General features: G+C 42.7%; 1 protein-coding gene across 3 annotated transcripts in view; it reads right to left on the bottom strand.

Annotated features, from left to right (window-relative positions):
- The window catches only part of wdr17 (WD repeat domain 17), a 166405-nt gene that overhangs the window by 129992 nt on the left and 17637 nt on the right, over window positions 1-18776 (bottom strand). The window contains exon 1 of one of the 3 annotated variants that reach the window (XM_072594583.1): window positions 11359-11554. The exons of the other annotated variants lie outside the window; for them this stretch is intronic. Within the exon in view, the coding sequence (XP_072450684.1) occupies window positions 11359-11421 (63 nt within the window). The 5' untranslated portion in view covers window positions 11422-11554. Of the gene's footprint in view, window positions 1-11358; window positions 11555-18776 lie in introns of those variants that run through there. 3 annotated transcript variants of the gene reach the window in all.

Here is an 18776-nt window from a genome sequence, read left to right as displayed (position 1 = left end):
ACATCGAGGGCTGAAGGGCCTGTACTGAGCTGTAATGTTCTAAATTCTATGTAGATACAGAGAGAGAGAGAGAGAGAGAGAGTGAGAGATGACTGGTGGTGGCTTAACCTGAGTTTTGAAACTTGCCAGGGTAGATGGTGAAATTTGAAGTCAATAAATATCTCAAATTAGGAGTCTCATTATTGATTGTCATAAAACCCATCTGGTTCACTAATAGCGTTCAGGCTGGGAAACTGCCATCTTTACCTGGTCTGGCCTACAAGTGACTCCAGGCCCATAGCAATAGGGATGGTTGACTCCTGGAGATGGGGCAGTTAAGTGCCGGCCTAGCCAGCGATGCCCTCATCCCGTGGATGTTTAAAAAATGCCAGCTGCATTGACATGTACATGTGATGCTTTTTCTGACTACCCTTGCTGAAAATTACTAAAACACATTGAACCTAGGTAGATAGCTGTAACCAGTAATGTGTGGAGTAAACTGGAGCTCCATATGGCTCAAACAGCAGTGCCTGTACTGAATGCTCTAAGGAGAACAGAATTTATTTGATATTCAGCACTGAATCCTTCAATTGGAACAGTGCTGAGAACAGACTTCTGCTAACTTTCTTTGAAAGCTTTGCTATGCATCTATTTAAATTTCGCAGGAGATGTGATTATTGAACAATCTTTAAAATTCCTTCTTGAGATGTAGGTACCACTCGCGATGCCAGTAATTGTTACCCACCTCCAACTTCAAGCCAACTTTTATAATAATTGACCAGAGATGTCACAGCTATGTCAAGGCAGTACATAATGAGTGGCCGGACCCTGGGAAGTACCAAAGAAAAGTCACCGGACCCAAAACATTAACTCTGATTTCTTGCCACAGATGCTGCCAGGCCTGCTGAGTTTTTATTAGCCGAGGCAAAGCACGCAAGAGCAGGGAGGTTTTGCTGGAATTTTATAAAAAGTGGATTAAGCTACAGATAGAGCATTGTGTACAGTTCTAGGAGGGATGCTCATAGACGGTGTAGAGGAGATTTACCAGCTTGTTGCCTGGGCTGGGGGTTTTAGTTATGAACAGAGATTGGACAGACTGGGTCGTTTTCCTCGGAGCAGAGGAGATTAAGAGGGGAAATGTTGCAGATGTATAAAACTCTGAAGGATATAAATAGGGTGGACAGGGATAAACTTTTCCCTGAAACGGAGGAATCAGTGAGCAGGGGCCATACATATAAGGCAGAGAGCACGGGTTATCTTTTTATCACCCAGAGGATGGTGGGAATCTGGAACACATTGCCTTTAAGGATGGTAGAGGGAGAAATCCTCAGTACACTTAAAAAAATATTGCTGTACATGTGTACTGACAAGGCACACAAGGCCAAGGGATTAGAACAGTTAGGTGCTTTGCTTCACAGATTCAATGAGACAATGGGCCTTTTTCTGTGCTGTGGACCTCTATGTCTATAACTAACACAAAGACTACATTTCAATTCCACTGAATGCAAATGCAACTGCTGCTGTGCTTAGATACAAACCCATGTCCCAGGAGTGACAAGCTGGGTCTCTGAGTTACGGGAATCAATGAAAAGGAAAAGTGGTTGACCAAAGTGGAAGCAGAGCCAGGTCAAAGAACATATTCAAATATTCCAAGCTAGGTATGAAATGGAATTGCCAAACAAAGCTTGGAGAGTCAGGCTGAAGAAATAACCACATAATCTTCCCACAGCTGGATTCTCACAGCTGGAAGCTGGATCCTCTGTCACGGCAGCATTGCTTCAATAAACCCACACAGTACTTGAGTATTATGCTTGAGTCGCCGGAACAGCGAATACTGATTCTATGGATAGCAGTATCACCCAAATACCATTAAGAAATATTAAGGACAGCCCAAGAAATTCCTATGGCAGACATGCAGAAATACACCGTGTGCATAATTTGATATTTATATAAACCAGGTCTTCATAAGGATGTCACACAGTTTTGTAAAATGTACCAGATGGTGGGAAAACATAATGTGTAATTAAACTGGCACCTTTACTTTCCAACTGTAATACTGGACTCAAAACATTAAATCTGTTTCTCTCCACAGAGATGCTGCCAGATGTGCTGAATCTCTCCAGCAATTTCTGTCTTTATTTCAATACTAGTTTGCGGTGAACTGTTGAGTGGAATGTTAAACTGTATGGAACTCGTACCATAAAGGAAAAGTGGGACCTAAGGGGCAACGTTTTCACTCAGAGGGTGGTACATGTATGGAATGAGCTGCTAGAGGAAGTGGTGGAGGCTGTTATAATTACAGCATTTAAAAGGCATCTGGATGGATATATGAAATAGGAAGGGTTTAGAGGGATATGGGCCAAGTGCTGGCAATTGGGACAAAATTAGGTTAGGATATCTGGTGGCTTGGACTAGTTGGATCGAAGGGTCTGTTTCCATGCTGTATATCTCGATGACTCTATGACACCTGTACATGCTTACTCTTAATAGTTTTGGCTATTCAATTCCTTCAGACAAGTTCTTCGGGAACAAATACTGCGAAGTAACCCAGTTCTTTACTTAATATTACCATTAGAGATCCAGCTGGTTCAAAATTCCTCATCCACATTAAAAGTTTTTCAGAAATATATAAATAGTTTGTGTATAGCACAGTTAAAGTCTTCTATATATCACCCACAGACATGAGAAACTTTACATAGGCATGATCAAATCCTCAAAACGTTGATCATCATAAAGTGTGGAAGCAGGCCATTCTGCCCATTAAGTCCACACCAACTCTCCCAAGAGCATGCCATCCAGATCCACCCTCTACCCTATCTCTGTAACCTTGCATGGCCTACAGCTAATCCAGCTAGCCTACACATCATAGGCAATTTAGCATGTCCAATCCATCTAACCTACATATCTTTGGACTGTGGAAGGAAATCAAAGCACCCAGAGAAAACCCACACAAACACGGAGAATGTGCAAACACCACACAGAAATCCACTGAGTACAATCGAACCCAGATCCTTGGTGCTGTGAGGCAGCAGTGCTAGCCACTGAGCTACTGTACTGCCCGTTTTATTTTTTAAAAATACAATCATATCATACTGTCATGATTAGAGTGAAGGGCTGGTTTGGCCATGAGGTAAGCGGATAATTGAAACTAGTCTGACGGAATACTTTTAGGGACCAAGACCAAGTCATTCATGTTAGAGGACATATTCCTGTTCTCGAATAGCTCACAGGAGTCTGTAAGGTAGCTCAAGGTATAATGTTACAAAACATGAAGCAATGTGCTAAGACGCATGCTGAATCTCGAGTATTTCAATCAGGGGATGGTGTATTAGTATTCCTGTCTTTTTATTTAAAAAAAAAGGTATTTAAAAGTACAGGTTAAAAGTTCAGTGGAGTTAAAAAGACTGGCAAAATAAATGACCGAACTGACACCTTGGATAAAAAACTGGCTGCGGCATATCAATAGCTTAAAGCAAAGTCACTGTTAGAGGAAGGATAGCGAGACCAAGTGTATTAGGTATTAAGGACAATTCAGGATGAAAAAAAATTAGTTAGAATGAAAGCAGTCTAGAAAATTCTCTAATTGAAGCACCTCCAATCTGGTTAGCTAAGACTGTACTATTGGGAAGACACCATGTTTCATTTTTAGAGGCAGAACAACAAAAAGACCAAACACGGTTACTGACCAAATTTAGACAAGCCTATATGGCAAAACAGAGTATACAACTTTAGCCATACATGATGGGTATGGAGCAGTGTCCTCTCCTACGGAGAACAAAACAGCATCCTTATCTCTTAAGACCAGACAAACATGTCCATGTTAAAGAAAAGATTCAATACATGTTGGAAAACTACCTCTATGAACCCAGTCAAAATCTTCAGTTGTGTTAATGTCTAAGCAGCATGGTTCATTTTGCATGAACTACAGAAAGGTCAATGCAGTAACAAAAACAGATTCCTATCCAATTCCTCTCTTTAAGAATAATAGAAATTGCTAGAGGAACTCAACAGATACAACAGCACCTGTGGAGAGAAAGCAGAGTTAATGTTTCGGGTCCTTTGTCAGTGAAATTAGAAATTCTTCAGCAATGTTTCAGAGACAGATGAATCAAATGATAGTGTTCTAAGTGTACTGATAACATACAGGTGTACAGTGACACTTGGAAGCTGTCCAGGTTTTGTTTAGGAAATTGCAGTCAGCTGATTTGGCGATAAGCCATGTCAAAGGTGAATTTCCAAAGACACGAGTGTGTGCTTAGGCATATTATAGGGCAAAGGCCAAGTGCTATCAAGAACAACTAAAATACAAACATTAATGGAGTTAACTTCCCTTAAAACTAAATGAGAAATGATGATAATTTTGGAGACGTATGGTTGGTTTAGTTTGTCGCAAATTTCAGGACTATCGTTGCTTCACTGAGCAGTTCACTCTAAAAGAGAGCCACACAATACATTCAGTGTGTGCCAACCCTGGCATCTTTTGAGAAGTTGCTATTTTGAACAATGAACCAGTATTGGCTGCACTAAATTTCATAAAGCCATTCAAGGTAGCAAGGACTGTTGAAATTTGATTGGATGGAGATAGGACAGACATAAAAAAGCCAGTAGCATATTTACCCAAAATGCTAAACTGACACCAGAAGAACCCTTCAATTGCTACTAGCAACTATTAAACATTTCAAATGATTTCAGCTACAGAAAGACCGTAGCACAGATCATAACCCTCCCTAGTCCATAAGATCACAAGAACGTAAAACAGAGGAACAGAAGTTAGGCCATTCAGCCCATCGAGTTTACTCTGCCACTCAATCATGGCTGATAAGTTTCTTAACTCCATTCTCCTGCCTTCTCTCCATAATGCTTGATCCCCTTGACAATCAAGAACCTATCTATTAAATACACTCAATGACCTAGCCTCCACAACCTTCTGCAGCAATGAATTACTTAGTCTTTGTGGAAAAAAATATAAAATCCAAAATACTAAACTTTATCTTAAAAATATTCACGTTGTGGAACAAAAGCAATTTAATTGCTAATGCTTTGTCAAGAATGTAACTTTATTTGAATTATCTAAGAACTAAGAAGGTAGGAGAGATAACTGTTTATATTACAAGCAAAGAGCAAGTGAGAATGAGTGTAGAATGAGTCTTAATTTTTAAAAATATTCAGTTCCGTCCACCCATTACAATGAAATGCATTTTAAAGCAGCATTTGTTTCTTCCTAGACTGCAAACATTACGAAAGTGCTTCATATTTAATATCTCTTGAAGGGCTTGCATTTTGAAAGCTTGTGAAAAATTGGATTTGTTTCAGTTTTTGAAGAAATACCTGTGGAGTGGTTTCTTTAAAGGATATCATTGAAAAAACTGCTGTGGACAGTGGATTTTTATTTTAAGACACTTCCTGAAATTACATGGCTTGGGATAACGGCTTGTTCTGCTGATGGGGCTGGCTGAGTAGTGACTGACATAAAGGATTTCTCATTTAACTGGCCTTCAGTTAGGGCACTCTGAGGGAGGGCTTGTGATGATGCAGTGATCTTAAGAGATTATTTTGTCTTTTTTTTGAAGAGAGGTTGTAAGGCAGAGGCGTTGAGTAGTCTATTAGAACCACTGGAATAAATGGCTTGGGAGTGCTTGGGGCTTTTCTAATAGCCTGAATAGATGTGACCATTTCTCACATATCAGGATTTCTGGGTTTTTAGGTTTAGCTTTAAACAGAAGCTATTGGGGTCTCCTTAAGGTTGGAAGCTTCACTGAATGTCTCCTGGCTGCTACTCTCTCTGAACTTTCTCTTGATGTTTTCTTCTTCCTAGATGGGAGAACTGCATGCGAGAATCTGTTTTGAATTTTTGTTTTTGCCAAGGGTTTGTTTATGGGATGTTACTGCATTGCAACAGTTAATTAGTAATAGTTACTGCATCTATTATTCTGTTAGGATTTGCAATAGAGTTAAGTTATTCTAAATTCCTCTTTCTTTGATTGTATTTAACTTTAGTATTTAAATAAATTGTGTTTTGCTTCACATGGAGTAGTTTGATCAATTGCATTGCATCTGAAACAAGCACTTCACATCTGCCTTGAAAAATCAGGCTCTTGTCTACCTTCTGAAAATATTTTGAGGGAGTCTGGTCTGATCTGGTCCAAAACAGGCTGCCCAGCTGATCTCTCCTACTTCTGAAAAGTAAAGCCATTTTAGATTAGATTCCCTACAGTTTGGAAACAGGTCTTTTGGCCCAACAAGTCCACACCAACCCTCCGAAGAGTAACCAACCCAGACTCATTTCCCTGTGACTTAACAATTAATACAATGGGCAATTTAGCATGGCCAATTCAGCTGTCCGGCACATCTTTGGACTGTGGGAGGAAACTGGAGCACCCAGAGGAAACCCACACAGACACAGGGAGAATGTGCAAACTCCACACAGTTGCCTGAGGCTGGAATCAAACCAGAGTCCCTGCTGTTGTAAGACTGCAGTGCTAACCACTGAGCCACCATGCCACCCTTGAATATTGAATTCAGGTTGAAAGTTATTTGTTCTCCTGAAAGAGTGATTGAAGGAGCATTGTGTCATTGTGTTTCCTAAGCAAATGATATCTGCAAAGATTTTAGACAAATTATGCATGATTAATGACTTGAGCAGACGTACCTAAACATTATAACAACAAACTCATAATTAGTTTACATATTTTCTAATCAATATGCTCAGAGATGTTACTTAACACTGCCGGTATAGATGGGATTTGAACCCAGGTCTCCTGTCTCAGAAGTAGGGACACTACCATTGCATTACAAGGGTCCCTTATTTTACACTTTAGACATTTGACTGCAGGATTTGGCTATTTCTCCCCCAGTAATCCAATCACTGCAAAAAACAAATGCTTTCTTCCTCTTTTCCTGAAGAATATATTTTGGCAATATTTAGACAGATACACATTCCTATATTCCTATAATACTGACTATGCATGTTAACAATTAGTGCAATGTCATTGAATAAATTTTGTGGTAATGATCCAATAATTGTGCTTATTTAAAAAGCTAGTTGTTTGATCATTTTATTTAAAACCTCAGCTAAATAAGGTATTTAACTGGTGATCTCATAGGAGGGAAATCTATTTTTATTTCGTGTTGTGACCCATGCACTCCCCAGCCTCAGTCACAACAACAATTATCAGCAGACATACCGACCTCCGTCCAGTGACAGAGGAAATGTCATTGAGGAAGCAATTGAAGTTGGTTGGGCCTAGGACAGTACCCTGAGGTGCTCCTGCAAAGACACTCTGGGATTGAAGAGATTTGTCTCCAAAAGCACAACCTTCATTTTGCAGGCTCAATATGACTTCAATTAACAGTCAGTTTTCCCTTTGTCTCTGACATTCAGCTCTTTAGTCCATGTTTGGACCATGATGGTTATGAGGTCAGCCTGAACCCAAATCAAGCATTGGTGAGCAAATTATTTTGAAGCATGTGCTGAAGATAGCACTGCTGGTGACCCTTTCCATCACTTAACTAGAGTTGACAGTAGAATGATGGGATGGAAATTGGTCAGAAAGGTTTTGTTCTTTTTTTGTGTGGGACATACCTAGGCATTGCAAGAGAGTTGTGGCTGCACTGGAACAGCTTGTTCAGGAACAGGTTAGTTCTGAACTACAAATCTTCAGTACTACTGCCGCAATGTTGTCAGAACCCCCTAGTCATTGCAGCATCCAATGCCTCCAGCTGTTTCTTAGTATCACACAGAATGGTTGATGACTGGTATTTGTGGAGGAGCCTGAGATAGATCATCTACTTAGCACTCCTGGCTGAAGATCGATACAAATGTGTCACCTCATTTTTGCACCAATTTGCTGGGCAACCCACTGGTGAAGATGGCGTAACTAATGGAACCTCCTCCTTGTTTTTGTTATTTAATTGCCCATCACCATTCTCAATTGGATGGTGATAGAATTGAAATCTGACCTGTTAGACATGGGATTGCTTAGTCCTGTCGATTGTATGCTGCTTATGCTATTTGGCATGCAAGTAGTCCGGCACTGTTGCTCCATCAGGTTGACACCTCAGTTTTAGGTTTGCCTGTTGATGCTCCAGGCACATCTTCCTGCAATCTTCATTAAACCAGAACTAACCCTCCAGCTTCATGACAATAGCAGAATGGGGGAATATGCTGTCCACCAGATTATAAAGTTAAAAATCACACAACACCAGGTTATAGTCCAACAGGTTTAATTGGAAGCACACTAGCTTTCGGAGCGACGCTCCTTCATCAGGTGATTGTGGAGGGCTCGATCGTAACACAGAATTTATAGAAAAAATATGCAGTGTGATGTAACTGAAATTATACATTGAAGAATTGATTGTCTGTTAAGCCTTTCATCTGTTAGAATACAGTGATAGTTTCACTTCTTTCATGTGTAAATCACAAAACCCTTTTTTTTAAAGTTGCATTCTCGGGTTAGCTGTTAACAATGTGATAGCTAGACAATATGTTGAAGGTGTTGGCCCCTTGTGTTCTCTGTCTTTGACCTGATGTTTAGATTGATTCTAATCTAAAAAGTGAGATAACAGCGTTTTACATAAATTCATGTAGAACTCTTGAGCTCAAAAACTGCATGAATTTATGTAAAACTCTATTATCTCACTTTTTAGATTAGAATCAATCTAAACATCAGGTCATAGACAGAGAACACAAGGGGCCAACACCTTCAACATATTGTCTAGTTGTCACCATTGTTAACAGCTAACCCGAGAATGCAACTTTAAAAAAAAGGGTTTTGTGATTTACACATGAAAGAAGTGAAACTATCACTGTATTCTAACAGATGAAAGGCTTAACAGACAATCAATTCTTCAATGTATAATTTCAGTTACATCACACTGCAAATTTTTGCTATAAATTCTGTGTTACGATCGAGCCCTCCACAATCACCTGATGAAGGAGCGTCGCTCCGAAAGCTAGTGTGCTTCCAATTAAACCTGTTGGACTATAACTTGGTGTTGTGTGATTTTTAACTTTGTACACCCCAGTCCAACACCAGCATCTCCGAATCATCACCAGATTACAGGTAGTGTTGGGAGTACAGTTGCTGCTGACAGACCACAGCATCTCATGGATGTCCAGCATTGAGTTGCTAGATTTGTTTGACATGCGCACTATTTAGGAGAAAGTGAGGACTACAGATGCTGGAGAATCAGAATCGGAAACGGTGGCACTGGAAAAGCACAGCAGGTCAGGCAGCATCCGAGGAGAAGGAGAGTCAATGTTTCGGGCATAAACCCCTCCACATTCCTGATGAAGGGCTCGTGCCTGAAGCGTCGATTCTCCTGCTCCTTGGATGCTGCCTGACCTGCTGTGCTTTTCCAGCACCATCCATCCTATTTAGCTCAGTGGGTAGTGCACAAAGTGCAATGGAGGATATCCTCACTGTGAGGGCAAGCTTTTTCTCTATATTGACTGTGTGGTGATCAATCCGACCAATACTGTCAGGGATGGACACATCTGCGATAAGTGGATTGGTAAAGTTGACATCAAGCGTGTTCATATTTTTTCCCTTTTTGTCGTTACCTCAGGACCTGTTGCAGACCCAGTTTTGTTCCTCAGGACTTAGTCAGAGAGACTGCTACTGAGCCTTGCACCGATGGGTTTTCTGAAAGTGGTTAACAGCCAAGGAAGCACTCTTGTAGCAGGTCAAGGTGGCAATTCACCACAATCTTCTCAAGGGTAACATGGAATGGGCAGTAAATGCTAGGCCAGCCAGCATCACCCATTTCCCATGAGTTAGTCAAACAAAGTGACTGCTGACATGTGACAACTGCTGCAGGGAATTAGCAAAGTGCCACGGACAACAAAATGACACTGCCTGGATAATCTGTGTTTTTTTTTTCCTCTAGCACGTCGATTGGGAGGGATATTGAGGATAACTCCTGGGTCTTCCTCACAATAATGCCATCACAGCTTTCAAGTAAGGAAGTGGTTTGAGATTTCCTCTGAATGACAGCATTCACCTCCGACAGTGCGGCAATCCCTCAGCACCACACCGACTGTCAGCACAGGACACCCGTACTTCAACTCAGAGTGGGAGCCAAACACAGAGCCTTGTGACTCAAAGGTCCTGGCGCAACCTGCTGAGTCATGGCTGATACCTGAGGGAGCCAGAAGCCATTCCTAACATCCACCTTATCCCAGCAATATCCAAAACAGAGAAGGAAAATCAGAGGGAACATTACCATAACTACTTCTCCATGACCTGACTGGTAGGTGGGAGAACAAGTAAACCTTTATTCAGATGAAAAAGTGGCCAAGCTTCAGCTGGGTCTTGTGTCCCTTGATGTCTGGACATTGATAAAGACAGTGAATGAATACATCTGCTGCAGGTAGTCACTGTGCCAAACCACTATTATTTCACCTGCTCTGCAAATGTTATTTTTTATCTTGCTGTGCCTGGTTTCCTAACAGCTCCAACCATATTAATGTATGAATCCCCATCTACTCTCTTGGACAGGAATAGCACAGAAAGGAGACAACATACAAAATAGGAAATAAAGGAAATTATTAATCGACTGAATGTGTTTTGTTTTTGCCTCTTATATGCACAAGTGCTGCCAATAGGCAGCCAGTGACATTTATTACTCGCTTCCTGCAAGTTATCCCTCGCTAGTATTTGCTTTTATGTGTGTGTGTGTGTAACACACATCATAAAGAGGATGTTAGTTCACTGGCCGACAGCAGGGATCAAAACAGAATTTTTCTGCTGTACAAGAGACCAACAGTTTCCGACCTTGCTCTCTCAAACTCACAGCAGAGCCTGAGAATTGTGCTGCTGGGATAAAATTGGCTGGAACACAGACAACATTTTGGAATACAGTACATATCCCTTACGTCTCCCTGAAATACAAACAGTTCATGAATTTGAGGTGTTTCTGCGAGAGAAAATTCATGAGATTGGAGGCAGATTTAGCAACTGCAGCCGCTATAAATAGAGTTGGACTTCCAGACTGCGAGGGGAGACCGCTTGTATTTTGCCTCTGAAACAGGAATCTCGGCGAGAATTTTTAACACCGCCGCAGGAGCAGCAATTCCAGTCTGTGCTAAAAGCAGATCTTGGGCAGCCAGGGAGATACTGGAGGAGGAGGAGGAGGAGGGGAATAAAAATAATATCAAAGGACCCTTCAATCCCGGTCTTCATTGCAGGCAGCGTGCTTACACAATTCAGAATTTCCTTCCTCAAATGTACACTCGGATTTCGCACCAAATCAATTGAAAACAACACACACTTGGGCTGCCTCAATCCCTTCCCACAACAGGCCAATATCAGCTTGCAGTGGAAATGTGGCTCTGCAGCACAGTCATTTCATCCCTTGCTGAACATTTAACTCTCCTACCTTTACCTCTGCCTCGTTCCCTGTGAACCACTTGAGGATTCCAGCATCCATTTCGGGATCCATCAGCAGAGAGGGAGCAGCAGAGCGAGTCTTACCTGCCTCCCTTTCCTACTACCCTGCTTGAGCTGGGCTGACCATTAAAGCAAGTGGAGCCTTTTACCAGGAGATGCTACACACACACACACGCACACAGAGAGAGAGAGAGAGAAGCCAGACAGCCGGTCACGCTGTTCATAGAACAGGACTGTCAGTAGCCTAGCAACCGGAGATTTCTTTATTTAAATAATCTTTCTTGTGTTTCCTTCTTCTTTGCTCGTGTACCTACTCTCACTCGCACCATTAGTCCATTGGTGCAATGTAATGCCAGCCTCAGAGCTTCTGGTCATATGACCACTGTTGTAGTTCACCTGCCCATGAAGCTCCTTCAAAATGGATGTTTTAAAAAAAAATCCAACCCAATCGTGCTTTGTGTGATAATCAGCCACCTCGTGTTGCAAAGACAAATTGTGCTTTCAATGTCCCATTCAGACCCGAACGGCCCTGGGGATTTACCAGCACTCAAGTTTGTACAAAACCTTCAGAAATTGGCCATTCAGCCCATCAAGTCTGTTCCGCTCTTCAATGGGATCATGGCTGATCTGATAATCCTCATGTCCATTTTCCTGTCCTTTCCCCATAACCCTTGATTCCCTTCCCGATTCAGATGTTGTCCAGCAAGTGAAAATGTCAAACTCCAGCTACAATTAAACAGACAGCTATTTTTGTTTCAAACTCCAAATTTATCAAACTCAAATTTTGGACAGATGGAATCTCACATGGGAAAACGTCTACCATCGGGGAGAAGGTACAAAAGCCTGAACACATGCCCCAGCCAGTTTCGCAACAGTTTCTACCCTACCGTTGTTAGAATACTGAATGGACTCACAAACTCTTAACATCCCCTGTACCTGTGTTTTTGTTTCTGCTGCTGTTTACCTCTTATTTACTTATCTATGCCACTTAACTCTGTGATCTGCCTGTGTTGCTCACAAGACAAAACTTTTCACTGTGCCTCGGTACACATGACAATAAATTCAATTCAATTCAATTCAATTCAAGTGTGACAAAGTCCACTTGGGTGGGAGGAATAGCAAGGTATTGCTGAGGTGAAGTTAGTATTAAAATAAAACAAAACGCTTGTGTGACAGTACGGCAAGGAATTAGGAATATGGGGACTTAATTGCAAGGGGGAACGGCATACAAAATCATAAGAGATCGGCCATTCAGCCCATCAAGTCTGCTGCACTGTTCAATGAGATCATGGCTGATCTGAAATTCCTCACGTCCACTTTCCTTTCTTTAACCTATTACCCTTGATTCCCTTCCTGATTAAAAAATCTGTATGTCTCAGCCTTGAATATAAGGCCAAACATCCAGCACCTCTGGATTAAAAAAAACCATACATCAGGAAATTTGCTACAATGGGGAACTGATTAGTCAGAGGAGAGGGCACCAGATGCTCTTCTTCAGTACAAAGTATTGTTCGTGCCAACTGTGTAGCCCCGAGGATTTTAACACACTGGCCCAAGTGATCTGGTACAAGTCCCTTCTGTTGAGAACAAAAGACTTTAAGCTGGTTGCAAACTATGGAACGTACAGAAGTCCAGCTAGCCTTCACAGCCCCTGCAATGACAACCTCCCCAAATCTTGGCCATACCACAAGGATGTGCACACGGGTATGGCTGCAAAAACAGTTTGGAACCAAAACAGAATACCTAGCGCTGAAGAGACACATGTCATGCAACTGAGCTTGACATAGAATTTTACACAAAAATAGAGCAAACCAGCCAACTGATGGCAAGTGTATTTGAGGACTGGTGTATCAAACCCGAGATTTTGATCATGGTTTACAGGGCAGTGGTTAGGTCATTATTGGAATATTGCATGCAATTCTCGTCTCCCTCTTATAGGAAGGATGGTGTGAAATTTGAAAGGATTCGGAAAAGGTTTACAGGATGTTGCCAGGGTTGGAGGATTTGAGCTATAGGGAGAGGTTGAATAGGCTGGGGCATTTTCCCTGGGGGATGAAGGGTGACCTTTTGAGGTTTATAAAATCATGAGAGGTATAGATAGGGTAAATAGACAAGGTCTTTTCTCTGGGTAGGGAGAGTCCAAAACTGGAGGCATAGGTTTAAGGTGAGAGGGGAAAAATTTAAAAGGGAAATATAAGGCTAGTGTGTGTGTGGAATGAGCTGCAGGGGAAGTGGTGGAGGATTGTACATTTACAACACTTAAAAGGCCTCTGGATGGGTATATGATTAGGAAGGCTTTAGAGGGATATGGGCCAAGTGCTGGCAAATGTGACTGGCTTAATTTAGGATATCTGGTCAGCATGGACAAGTTGGACTGAAGGGTCTATTTCCATGCTGTACATCTCTATGACTCTATGACTTCATGTCACCATAAGAAGGCAGACATCGTAAAAGCTTTTCACTTTACACCTACAATGGAGTCCATGTGACAATAAAAGGATATTCTCTTCTATTCTATTCTGATTTGGAGAAGCCGGTTTTGGCATGGGGTGGACAAAGTTAAAAATCACACAACACCAGGTTATAGTCCAACAGGTGTAGTTGGAAGCACACTAGCTTTCGGAGCACTGCTCCTTCTTCAAGTGGTTGTGAAGCAGGACCATAAGACACAGAAGTTATCGCAAAAGATTAAAGGGACATGCATTTGAAATGATATATTGACTCTCAACGTAGTCTGTGTTGTAGGTCGACTTGAGTGGGTTCGTGATCTGGGATCTTTCCTGCATTCTTGGATTTCTGATTCTATTCTCTTTCCCAAAGCCCTGGGAATGTTACCTTTTTGAATATATACATTCAAGTTCTTTTTATTAAATCTACTTTAACTGGCCCATCAGGCATTGAATTCAGATACAATCATACAAACAAGGAATAAGGCTCTTCGAGCCTGCTCTGCCAATATCAACTTGCTATCTTACTCAAAATTCTCTTTCGGTACCCACTGATTCTTTTCCCGATTGTCTTAAATCTATGACGGAAATAGAACATGCTCAAAAAAACTCAGCAGATCTGGCAACATCCGTGGGGAGAAAGCATAGTTAATGTTTTGGGCCCAGTGACCCGACTTCAGAATTGATTGTAGCTAGGAAAGGGCTAGTTTCTATGCTGATGATGGGGTGGGGATAGGGGGTGGAACAAACAATGGGTGGAGATGGAGCCTAAAGAGAGAGAGAAAAGCAGTTGAGCAGACAAAGACATGGGTAATGGTCAGTCGGGAAAATGAATGGCTAGCTGCTAATGGGGACCATTAATGGCTGACAATGGGTTATTTGGTGCTGCCTGAACTGCTGTGCTCTTCCAGCACCACTAATCCAGTATTTGTCATTGGGGTCACTGGGCAAGCCCAAAATAGAGGTGTTGGCCAGGGAACAGGGTGATGTGTTAAAGTGGAAGGTAACTGGAAGCTCAGGGCCTTTTTGCGGATAGAATTTGTATGTTCTGCAAAGCAGTCACCCAGTTTGTTGTTCATTTCCTGAAAGTAGTTGGCAGAAGTGTTCAAACTGTGGAATTGGCTGAGGACATAGCCCATCCCAGAAAGGCAATCAGGCGAGGGCAGGGAGACCTTGTTGAAATCAATACAGAAAAATGCTGGGAGTGTTCAGATTTTGGTCAGGATTCTTTCATCAGACCATCAACCTAAAATTTTCAACTCTATTTCACCCTACACTGCCTGACTTGCTGAGTATCCCGAGCATTTCCTGACTTTATTTTATATTTCCCTTTCCTTAATTGCAGTTGAACAGCGAATAACAAGGTAAAAACAATGACTGCAGATGCTGGAAACCAGATTCTGGATTAGTGGTGCTGGAAGAGCACAGCAGTTCAGGCAGCATCCAAGGAGCAGTAAAGTCGACGTTTCGGGCAAAAGCCCTTCATCAGGAATACAGGCAGAGAGCCTGAAGTGTGGAGAGACAAGTGAGAAGAGGGTGGGGGTGGGGAGAAAGTAGCATAGAGTACAATAGATGAATGGGGGAGGGGATGAAGGTGATAGGCCGGCGGGGAGGGGGTGGAGTGGATGGGTGGAAAAGAAGATAGGCAGGTAGGACAAGTCATGGGGCAGTGCTGAGCTGGAAGTTTGGAACTGCGGTGAGGTGGGGGAAGGGGAAATGAGGAAACTGTTGAAGTCCACACTGATGCCCTGAGGTTGAAGTGTTCCGAGGCGGAAGATGAGGCATTCTTCCTCCAGGCATCTGGTGGTGAGGGAGCTGCGGTGAAGGAGGCCCAGGACCTCCATGTCCTCGGCAGAGTGGGAGGGGGAGTTGAAATGTTGGGCCATGGGGCGGTTTGGTTGATTGGTGCGGGTGTCTCGGTGAAGTTCCCTAAAGCGCTCTGCTAGGAGGCGCCCAGTCTCCCCAATGTAGACGACACCGCATCGGGAGCAACGGATACAATAAATGATATTAGTGGATGTGCAGGTAAAACTTTGATTGATGTGGTAGGCTCCTTTAGGGCCTTGGATGGAGGTGAGGGAGGAGGTGTGGGCACAGGCTTTGCAATCCCTGCGGTGGCAGGGGAAGGTGCCAGGATGGGAGGGTGGGTTGAAGGGGGGCGTGGACCTGACTAGGTAGTCATGGAGGGAATGGTCTTTGCGGAAGGCGGAAAAGGGTGGGGAAGGAATATATATCCCTGGTGGTGGGGTCTGTTTGGAGGTGGCGGAAATGTTGGTGGATGATTTGGTTTATGCGAAGGTTGGTAGGGTGGAAGGTGAGCACCAGGGGCGTTCTGTCCTTGCTACGGTTGGAGGGGTGGGGTCTGAGGGCGGAGGTGTGGGATGTGGACGAGATGCGTTGGAGGGCATCTTTAACCACATGGGAAGGGAATTTGCCGTCTCTAAAGAAGGAAGCCATCTGGTGTGTTCTGTAATGGAACTAGTCCTCCTGGGAGCAGATATGGCAGAGGCGGAGGAATTGGGAATACGGGATGGCATTTTTGCAGGAGGTAGGGTGGGAAGAGGTGTAATCCAGGTATGCAGGAGGTGGGGTGGGAAGAGGTGTATTGCAGGAGGTGGGGTGGGAAGAGGTGTATTGCAGGAGGTGGGGTGGGAAGAGGTGTAATGCAGGAGGCAGGGTGGGAAGAGGTGTAATAACAACACCAATGTGATTTGTGGAACAGCCTGTGCCGTAATTTTCATGATGTCTCTTAGAATGATTGCAGTCCAAAAGAGATGTGTACTAAAGGAACAGTTCCTGATGATGCAGAACCAAATATTCTTGTCATAATATGTTTTGTGTAAAACAGACTTCCTCTCTCTGTAGTGACTCCCTCCCTCTGGCAAGCGCTATATTGTTTACTAAATTGATGTGGTATTTATTCTGCTTCAATGAACATCACAGTGCATCATATAACATATATTACAATATAATGGAGCTGATTACATTTGTTACATTATCACTCTATGCAGTCAAAGTCCTTTTATTTAATGTATAATTAACCCCTTTGATATGCAGGCATGTAGGAAGAGAAAATCTCCTCTACAGTGAAAGAACAAGGGAGAGAGAGAAAGAAATGGCCAAAATGACTTATGGAGAAAGACTAGATTATTCTGGACTATATTCAATGGAGTTTATAAAAATGAGGGAAGGATTCTATAGAAACCAATAAAATTCTAATAGAACGAGACAAAGTAAATGCAGAAAAGGTGTTCTCAGTGAGTTGGATGGTCAGCTCTAATCATATTGAATGGTGAAGTAATCTTGAAGGGCCTAATAGACTACTCCTGCTCCTCTTTTCAGTGCTTCTGTGAGATGAGAGGGGTAGAGGCTCAGAAAATGGATAATGCAGGGGGAAAGAACAACTTCAAATGAAAGGTGAGAGCCTGGATTTAATGCAGACTATCATAGTGGAACCATGGAGACAGTCATGGTGGGGACCATAAAGACCATCATATTGGGAACCATGGAGACTGGCATGGTAGGGACCATGGAGACTGTCATAGTGAGAACTATAGAGACCATCATAGTGGGAACCATGGAGACCAGGCTGAATTAATCAGGGAGAGGCCCTGCATCAATCTCCCAGAGGCAGCAAGGAAGTAGAAAGAAGCTGCAGGATGGAAGGGGTGAATGTAGGATTCCCTGTCTGCCACAGGCATTGTTAATTAATGAACCAATTGACAACCAATATTCCTGAGCCCATTGAAATTCAATAGTGGCTTAGCAAGTCAATGGAGCTCCATGCTTTCCTTTCCCCTGGGAATGCAGCTCACAAAACCTACTAGCTATTCCAGTGTGCTGTCAGGGTGTCCCATAGTAGTTAGAGACTCCATTGGAGGAGTCAGTACCAGAAAGGGTGTTTAAGGTGTTCTTTGCCTTTGACTCTTCAAAGGCTATCCAGTATCGACAAGGTGCAATTCAGGAGTGTGATGAAATACTCCTTGCCTGGACGGATGCAGCTCCAACAACACGCAAGAACCTCAATACCATCAGGACAAAGCAGCCCGCTTGAATGTCACCACATCCACAAATGATCACTTCCTTCATCATCAACGTTCAGTTGCAGCAGTGTGTATCATAGATCCACTGCAGGAATTCTTAGACAGCAGCTTCCAAATCCACAACCATCACCATCTAGAAGGACAAGGGCAGCAGCTGCATAGGAACACACTACCTGCAGGTTCCCCTCCAAGCCATTCACCATCCTGACTTGGAAATATATCACCATTTCCTCATTGTCACTGGGTCAAAATCCTGAAACTCCTTCTTTAGAGAATTGGGGACATACCTACAGCAGAAGGAGTGCAGTGGACAAGAAGGCGTTTTATCATCACCTTCATTAGGGCATGTAGGGACTGGGAATATTAGGGACTGGGAATAAATCCCTACAATCCCACATCCCTTGAATAATGTTTTAAAAAAGCCAGGCTAACAGTTCAGTGCTGAGGGCGGCATGTCGAGAGGTGTCTCCTTTCAGATGACACTTTAAGTTAATGGCTCATTCTCCAACTCAGATGGACATAATCAAGGAGAGGTCCTGCATCAATCTCCCATAGCACAACTGAAGATGAGCAGGGGAGTATCCCCAGTGTCTGGGCCATTATTTAACAAGTAATTCATTTCACTAATAAAACCATATCTCATCATTATCACATTGCCATTTATATGGGAGCTTGCTGTACACAAATTGGGTGCCATGTCCCCTACATCAGTGATTCTTAACTGCTTTTTGGCCATGGACCCCTCTAGGGAGCTCTTCTCAGGTTCCAGGGCCCCACTTTCAAACAGGGATACAACACGAACAGACAGACAGAAAATCATTTATTATTGAACACCAAGAAAACCTGAACATTCTGACATACTGGATAAAACTTAAAAATAAACTGTACAAAATTAAACATCTATCAGGCCTAATGCA

Source organism: Chiloscyllium punctatum, chromosome 2, assembly GCF_047496795.1.
Source record: "Chiloscyllium punctatum isolate Juve2018m chromosome 2, sChiPun1.3, whole genome shotgun sequence".
Taxonomy (NCBI): domain Eukaryota; kingdom Metazoa; phylum Chordata; class Chondrichthyes; order Orectolobiformes; family Hemiscylliidae; genus Chiloscyllium; species Chiloscyllium punctatum.
Note: the sequence above shows the minus strand (reverse complement) of the source record. Positions and strands in the feature narration are given on the sequence as shown.